This window comes from Cibotium barometz, chromosome 37, assembly GCF_041138505.1.
Source record: "Cibotium barometz isolate CiBa-2024 chromosome 37, ASM4113850v1, whole genome shotgun sequence".
In the NCBI taxonomy this organism is placed as follows: domain Eukaryota; kingdom Viridiplantae; phylum Streptophyta; class Polypodiopsida; order Cyatheales; family Cibotiaceae; genus Cibotium; species Cibotium barometz.
In genome coordinates, this window is record NC_141082.1 from 31,921,411 (window position 1) to 31,929,918 (window position 8,508).

At 41.8% G+C, this 8,508-nt stretch overlaps 1 protein-coding gene across 1 annotated transcript; it reads right to left on the reverse strand.

The window, feature by feature from the left end:
• Window positions 1-1,662: 1,662 nt before the first annotated feature.
• LOC147617181 (uncharacterized) lies at window positions 1,663-7,442 on the reverse strand. The gene is made up of 11 exons (XM_086776786.1): window positions 7,181-7,442; window positions 6,711-6,816; window positions 5,769-5,874; window positions 3,756-3,857; window positions 3,573-3,637; window positions 3,437-3,478; window positions 2,793-2,885; window positions 2,598-2,677; window positions 2,292-2,499; window positions 2,150-2,208; window positions 1,663-2,067 (listed from the first exon to the last, which is right to left on the reverse strand). Exons 1-11 carry the CDS (start codon window positions 7,345-7,347, stop codon window positions 1,965-1,967), a joined length of 1,131 nt encoding a protein of 376 aa, XP_086632912.1. The 5' UTR covers window positions 7,348-7,442; the 3' UTR covers window positions 1,663-1,964.
• Between the last annotated feature and the right edge of the window lie 1,066 nt (window positions 7,443-8,508).

An 8,508-nucleotide genomic window follows, 5' to 3' on the forward strand; every position in this document is an offset into this window, starting at 1 on the left:
AAAATACAATAAGCTTGTTTTCGTTAAGTATGTGTTTCTTTTTTACAAGAAAATTGTAATTTATTGGAGACAAAGGATAGACATACATTTTTATCACAAGGCTTGTGTAAAGCTTTCTATCATGAGTGTTGCTGCCTAAGAGTTGTGCTTACTAATAAAGGCATGTGTTCAATTGGAAATTGAGGATTTATTATGCTGACAATTTAAACACATCAATGGTAGCTATTATAGCATTGTTGTTGCAATGCATGTGTGAAGAATCAACTTAGGAGTTTACCAGCATCTCTCCATGTGGCAACTTGCAAAGGCAGGCTACCTTGACGTCAAAGCATGACAATCACAACCATGGTGATAGTGACAACAAATTGATCCCAAAAAAATCTATAAGCATATCAAAAACAAGAGTTTCCTTGTTTGTTCGTTTATTTATCTATTCATTATTTTTATTATTTAATTGTTTATACTTACATTTAGAAATTTATTCTTCATACTTACACTGGTAGATTGATTGTTGATATAAGAAATCTTTGACCTCAGAGGATGACAATAACAACCATGGTCACCAATCACATGATAGTCGAGTGGTAATGAAGGAATTTGAGAGCACTAGGTGATGGGTTTAAATCTCCCAGTACAAGATGGCATCTAGAGTAGTGTACTTTCAAATCAAATTTCCAACCAAGTCAAATATATATATATATATATATTTATATATATATAAAGAGAGAGATATATATTTATATAAAGCAGCCATGGTGATTGTGGCAACAAATTGATGAAAGGTTTTCCACAAGGATTTGCAGGTCCAGCGCCCATCAAGCTCTATGTCACCTTACAGTGAGCGTTCCGCACTCAAATCTTTTGCGTTCTCTCAGTCCGAGTCCTCTCCAACTCGGGTCTTTGAGAGCTTCGCTGCATCCCTTCATAGAACATCTCAGTACCAGTGGTCACTTCCCCAACATTACCTTGACCTGCAAGGCCACCATGTCTCGCAAAAGGATCGAGCTGAAGGGGGAAAGAGAGGACAATTACCCTCTCGGGAAGCATCTCAGAGATTCCAACATAGTCCGTTTTCGCCAGAAATCTGTGGAGCTTTTCTCAAGCAATGGAGCGAACTGTGTGAACTTGGTTTTCGCCTCTGCAGAGATGTGTTTGTATAAGGGTTTCATATGCATGTCTGTGGAGGCCATTCCATTACAGCATCGTCGGTTGAGATTCTAAATACCACAAGTCCCTCCAGAAATGCATACTACCAAGGGGATGATTCCTCCTTTGCCCTTGGAGCTGGAGCTTCCTCAGACACTACAAACCCCTAGCACAGGTGCAATTTTCGGTGCCTTGGATAGAGAACCCTGCCACTCGGGCTTCTGCTGGAAAACCTTAGCAAGGGAAATTAGCAACCCTAACCATGATTTGTGCAAGGAGAACACGTCAATTAGTAACTTTAACTTGCTTGCCTGCCCATTGTTCATTTATTTCTCAATTTTATAAATGCATTATTCATACTGAAATCTTTAAGTTCACATCTAAACTCAGGGATGGACAGCCAAAGTTTATCCTATCCACATGGTAAACCTTTGACATAATTGAGCACCCTATCTAATTTATATGCTAGGCACATCAGAGCTGCTTAGAAATCAATTGCAATCTTGCAAATTAAGATTTTGAGTCGAAAAAATGATTATTAATGATGAAAAAAACACCCCAAAACAAGTCAAGTCTTGTAATATGCTCATAAAAACTGGTCCAGTTAAGATGAAGGGCTCTTCCATGCAATATATCAGACAATATCAAAGCATCATACTTTGAATTAAAACAAGACGAAACCCATGTTTGCTTTCAATTTCTCAAGGAAGCATGGCTACCAGATTTGAGGTAGGCATTGACAGGATCTTTTGATATGGTACAAAGTGAGGTTGCCTCACAACCCATCTTCTGTCGTGGAGTCCAACTAAGGTGCTGCACTAGGCATTCAATTTTCTCAAAGAGATCCATTGCCCCACCCTCCTCAACAAGAACTCCAGATCATTGTGTGCCTCAGGCGAAACTTCCATAGAATGCATCATCCTTAAAAGAAAGAGTCCACATGTAAGCATTAGCCTGCATAGGTTTCTTCATTAAAAATCATGAGGCATGCACTTCTGCTTACCTTCTGAAGACCGTCTCCTTGAGCATATCATCAATAGGAGCGTCATTCTTGGGCTCAAGCTGCATAAATTATGCAGAATTACTTAAATACTTGAAATAATTAAGGATCAATTCATAATAAGATTTAAGGTACAACCACCCACCTGTGCATTCTCTACAGCCAGAGTCTTGGGGTGCACTTTGACACGCAGCTTATACGGCACTTCCTTCACTGGCTTCTGGTGCTTGGTCTGGGTAGCTTTCTTCTGCTTAAGCGCTGAGCTTCTAAAAGTGAAAGTGACCACATCATTCTCACACCCATCTACACTCCAGTCACTAAAAAATGTCAAGACTTTGCTGAGGAGGTCTTGCCTGCAAGACAACCGACACATCAGCTGAATTAGGTTGGTTTCCAACATCCTCTTAGCTTCACAAGTAAAGACAGGATAGGAGGATGATGATGGGGTTACGTGGTATGCATATCATGTGAGGACTGTAGATGCTTGTAATATTCCTCTTGTTTCAAAGTCTCTGCATCCAGCTTCAATATCTGCAAATAGCAAATCCAAACTACATAGTAAAATCAGGCCACTGATACAACATCCTGCATTCAAGGTTGAACATGCAGTCTGAGGAGGAAGGGAAGGCCTTCAAAACTTGCACACCTCAATCTCCATGTTTCCAGCAAGTGTTGCGAGTTCATGAACCCTACGCTCCAGATCAGCATCTGCCTCGGAGTTCAACAGGGAAAATCTTTCCTGCAACTTCCAAATGCAATCTAAGTCCACCAAAGACAAGACTCTTGAATAATCCAAACTTAAGAGGAGCAAGCAAAGCTAACCAAAGGGCCAATGAGTAACAGATAAGGGGATTTCAACCATATAGACATCATATAAGGGCAACAGGACAGAGGACAAAGTCCAATATGGAGAAGGAGAATGCGCAGACGAGAAACAAGTCAAGCAAGAGAGTTACAAAGCTAGCTGAATATTAGATGCCAACTCAGCTACACAAGGGTTGAATACAACTCAATCAGCTGCAATGTGATAATAAAAACAGTGTTGCCCACTCCAGAGGACCCCAAATCTGTAAGGGGGAAAACTGTGTTAGAAACTAAAACCCAATCAACAACAGCTAAATAGAGAACCTCTGAAGCTCAGACTCTCAAAAGGCTTCAAAGGCCCGTTTGTTGCAGTAGCTTTGTCTCCCAAGTAGATAATATGTACAAACACTAGCTGCAAGAGACCATCTACAGTCATAATTGATCGGCCACCTGTCAATAAGAACCAATTTTACTGGTGCCACTTACCGTTTCATCATCCAGCACTTCTGACGACTCCAGGAACTGGTTCTGCAAACAATCAGCAGGCATGTATCAGCTACAGCTTTTTTCTGGAATGATTCCAATATCATGTGATTCAGAGTAGGGAATGGTTATAAAGCACCTTCTCATCACACTCATCAAAGTGATTCAAAGCAGACTCCATCAGATGGGGAAAGTTCTCCACTTCTACACCAAAAGAAGTCATCACCCCATGCTCATGTTGCATATGATCATATGCACGACAATCACAAGAACCCCCAAATTCTGTTTTCTAGCATGGTATACAAGGTTCTCTGAACTGTACCTGCAACAAATGTGCTGATGAGAGATTTGATTTCTTGACCTTCTCTTGCTGACATGGACTGTATATCAGCAAACTGCTTTTCCAGATCATGCAACTCATTTCCTGAATAGACACAAAAACATGTCCGGTCAGGTTCATATACAATGATTAGCATAGAAGAGCCATAAGCCACTAATCAAACAAAAGGGAAGGGACAGCATGGGTATAGCCAATAGCCTGTGGTGGTAAGTAAGTGTTAAAATTGTTGGGTCTACACCAGAGTGGCAAGAGGTTCACTCTATTTTTGTATTTGAGATTTGTGTCTTGAGGGAAGGCAAGTGTTCTCTGCATTTGTTGGGAGTGACAAGAGTTCACACGTGCCTTTCGTAATTATGGAGGTAAGGAGGATTAAAAGTTAAGAGCAAAGCTGTTTTTTTGGTAAAATGCCAGGAGGTGGACAGTATGTAGAGTGTTGACTGAGAAATTCTAGGGGAGTGATTTATGGAGATCGCGCACAGATCATGGTGGAGATAAGTCGTGCACTTGTTTGAGATATAAAAAGGCTTGTAACTCTTGCTCATTTGAGAGCTGAATGATTGATGCAAAATCTTCTTTATAGCATGTTTTGATCTTGTGTTTACAAGTTGATACAATCATGTTCAAACTGTTAGTCCTTAATCCTCCTTAGCTCCGTAGTTCCTATTATTAAGTTTGTCGAAATTCACACTCGACCAATTAACAAGCAAAATGGTAATGAATCACGCTGTCTATGCACCATAGCCTGATTTAATCATGTTCATAATGTTAGTCTTTAATCCTCCTTACCTCCATAATTTCTATCATGGTATTAAAGCACTCTTCTCCTCAGAGTTCACTCTGTTTTTTTTTCTCTTCTGATTAAAGTTTAGCTTTTATAGAGCCATAATTAGCTTTAAATCCAGATTCCATTCCTGGAAGTTGCAACTCGCAAATTCTCAATTGATTGAGAGTATCCTCTCAATCAGTTGCAAAATGTGCTGATGCAGGAGCTGCATATCAAATACTGCAGACTCAGTGCAGATAATATCTTGCCAGAACTGGCCACATGCAACAAAATAGAAAGCTCCACAGCTGATCACCGAGTCCACCACAGTCCTTAAGCGATCTAGCTCTCTAACAAGCTCTGCAATAGGAGTAGCGGCAGGTTCATCACACAGCAGCAATGTGGGCAGCTCTCATCTCAGTGAACATGAACTGCAAGCAACCACCAAGTTCTTTCCAGATCAGTGCACGTCTTCTTTGTGAGTTTTTGAACCAACTGCCTCAACACATGGATGATGCTTTGCAAGATTCTCGTTCTGAAAAGTACTAAGGCTTAATTTTTTAAAGGGGCGATGAGTAAAGTTATTTTCTTGGTAAAACATTAGGAATTGTCCACAAGAAAGGTGGAGAGAATGTGTGGTTGATTGAGAATTTAGGGGAGTGATTTAAAGAGAGTGAGGGGGGTGGAAATGCACACTAAGCTTACCCAACCCCCAAGGTGGCTAATAGAGCACATTGAGCTTACCTAACCACCAATATGATAATAGGATACACTCTCAACATACACATGAGCAGTAAAACAGGGAGATGATCCCCATTTCAAGGTTAGTTAATGTCAGCTCATGGCTGTAAGCAATCAAAAAATTATCCCCTTTCGAAACCATGTTCAGTACACCTATGACTTGAGGCCACCCCCTTCCAAGCTTAGTTTCTTGACCCATGGCAATCAAGGCCGACCCCTTGAAGACTATGCAGTGTCCACCCATGACTCAAGACCAGGCACTACTGGCCAATGACCATCAAAGCCATCCCCTTTCAAGATTATGCAGTGTCCACCCATGACTATTGAACCATCCCCTTTCAAGTCCGAAACTGTTGACCAATGGCTATCAAGGCAATCCCATCAAAACTGTCACTCATGGCTTTGCCCATCGGTATGTGGAACTGTCACTTTTGCATGAAAAGCACAGACTGAGAAAAGAAAACCTTGTGAAATGCATTTGGAGAGCTTACCAGTCACATCTTCTTGTGCCGACTCTCCTGGTTCCAGATAGCTTTCTAAAAACAGATTTTCAGTATCCACTTGAAGAAATTCTCTTTTAAGACACAAATACTCTTCCTGTATGAGCAAACAACAGCTTTTCAAGGTCAGATACTCTATTTGGACTTTCTGGCAGTTCGGTAAGATTAGGCATATACTTATGTGCAAGCAATCAGCTTAATTAGGTCTGATAGAATGCCTTTAGTTTACTTGCAAACAAGACCATCCATTCTCTTGTTTAGCTATGGTGGCATGGTTCTTTTCATACTCAGACACCAGACAACCACAAGGTGTACATCCCTTGAAAATGATTTCCACTCAAGGCAGCAGATAAACCAGGGGATGGGCCCCACAAGTTAGCCACTCAGCCAATTAGGTTGAACATCCTGCACAGTTGTTAAGAAAACCATGCATCGGAGCAGAGTCACAATCTTTGATATCCACAGCAGCCAATGCCCTGTGCCAGAGGCAGCGAAGCTTTGAGGAGCCAGATTACAAGCTGTTGTCACCACAAGAACATCACAAATGAAGACAGAGCAGCTAATGGTCGTTGATATCTTGTGTGGATGGGGCAACCACCAGGTGCCTCCATGGGTTGTGAAATCTCTGCTTCCAATTAAGGGTGATGGGCTCGAACCACTGAGCTAATGCCTTGAGACAGTGGCATGCTTCCATTATATGGATTGCATTAATTGCGTAAGATTATCTTTTACAGAGCAAGCAAGGACGTTCACAGGTTTATAAACTTTTCAGATTACCAGAATAATTAGAAATGCTCATAAAGGTTGGCTGGCATTGCGACATACAAAAGCTTGATTAGGATTGACTAGCTTGATTATCAATATGGAAGAATATCTGACAGCTCTTGATTATCTTAATTTGTGCATTTTGTAGTGGATTAAGCTTGAGGTTACCCAAAGCTTTGATGTGTCGACATCTGCGTACTCTGCTGCAGCAACCTGGATCGATTCAATAAGCTCCGTTGGGTCAGACATATCCTCTCTGCATCTCTCGAGCTCCCTAAGAAAACAAAGGTTTTTGAGAAAAACAGCCAAAACAGACGTTACCACAGTCTAAACCTAGTACACCTCAAATCCGAAAAAACCCTGAGTCTCATCACGAAGTTCCTAAAACAAATTCTTATCAAATGCGCGAAATCGAACCATACCCCTAGTTATATCACAAAGATGAAACACGAGCCCTCATCCTTATTAGAAAATTAAATAAAAAGACATCTTGAACTTGTTCTTCTTCTACCCATGCTCCCAAGTGAGCTTGTTGCCTCTGCCCTTAATTTGCTAATCTTTACCTTGCATCAAACCCTAATGCTAGCTCCTATCAGAAATGAAACCCTAACCCTAATGCTTCATGTGACGGGAAAAACCTGCGGATTTGCAGAGCCGTTGCCCGTAGATCCCTTGGATCTTGATGGGTTGGGTTCGGCATGGTGCTGTTGACGGGGATGTCCTCAAAGTCGAGCCGCTTCACCGTTTGTTCGGCAGATAGGAGGCTGTGGTGGCCATGGCTATGGCCGTCGCCTAGTCTGTGCATTTTTCGGTGTCTCGTACAAGTACTAGGCCTGTAAACTTCAAAGGATCCCGCGCCTTCATGCAGCAATTTGAAATTCTTTTACAACCAATGTTGGGTCGTTTTCAGACTCACAAATGATGGGCGGGCAATGGCCGAGCATGCACCATCGTATGATTTTCTCACAATGACAATGGGCGGGGGTCTCACAGCCTTATTGTTGAACTTGGGGGGCCTTTATTCCTTAATGGGGATTAAAAGGAGGTGAGTTAAGAACCATACAAAATCATGAGACTTGTCATCAGTGATCGTTCATAAAATTATAGAATGTAATCTTTAGGTTGGGTTCAGACCTTGGCGGTAAAAACCAATTCCAACACAAGTATGTTGCTCTTTCCCAACTCACACGCAACAGCCCTCCTTACTGAGTTCTTAGGAGGTGGAATGGTAGATTCGAGACGTGGCAAACACACTCATCTTGGCTTCTTTGGCGAGAGATCATCCCCGTGTGATGCACTGAACCTTGCTTATGGCCGGTGGAGTGCCAGGGGAGTGAGGCTCGTCCTCCTAGCTGTGCCGTTGACAGAAAGCTCTCCAATCTTCCTGTGCCAACTCACAAGCAACGCCCCTGTCCTATGTCTTTTTGTTGTGGCTGCAGTTCAGTCTGAACCCAGCCTTAGATATGGTGGAGGATTGTGGGGAGCATATTTACTCCCTCTTTCTATAAATGTGCAAGGCCCCTCTCACCTTCAACAACCCTTTGTACTCTAGCTCACCATCACCCCACAATCTGACTACAAGCATTTGAGGCCTCCAACTCGACAAGCATACCCTCACCCTTGCACGACCAATAGGGGTCGAGACATTCGTGGCAAAACCCACTTGCTTAGTTAGGTTGCCACAACAGCAATAGCCAGGATCAACAACACTTGTCAAAGCATCAACAACAACCACCACATTATAAATATTAAAAAACTTAAGGATAAGGTTTTGTTATAAGGGCAATTCACATGCCTCAACATTGGAGATGTAGTGCTTGCCAGTCAACACATAAAGAAGGCAACACATTATAGCAAGCAACTTTTCAACTAAATCTTCATAGTTGCAACAAATAGTCTACCACCAAACTGTAATCAAAGGTGTTTATCTATACTCCAACAAACTGTAATCAAAGGTATTTATCTA

What these genes read in the sequence shown, in the direction of transcription:
- LOC147617181 (XM_086776786.1), bottom strand. Translation starts at nt 7,347, where the DNA reads ATGCACAGACTAGGCGACGGCCATAGCCATGGCCACCACAGCCTCCTA. An exon ending in ACGGCTCTGCAAATCCGCAG is followed by an intron (nt 6,817 to 7,180) that starts GTTTTTCCCGTC and finishes TTGTTTTCTTAG; the next exon opens with GGAGCTCGAGAGATGCAGAG. An exon ending in AAGGAGACGGTCTTCAGAAG is followed by an intron (nt 2,068 to 2,149) that starts GTAAGCAGAAGT and finishes CTTTCTTTTAAG; the next exon opens with GATGATGCATTCTATGGAAG.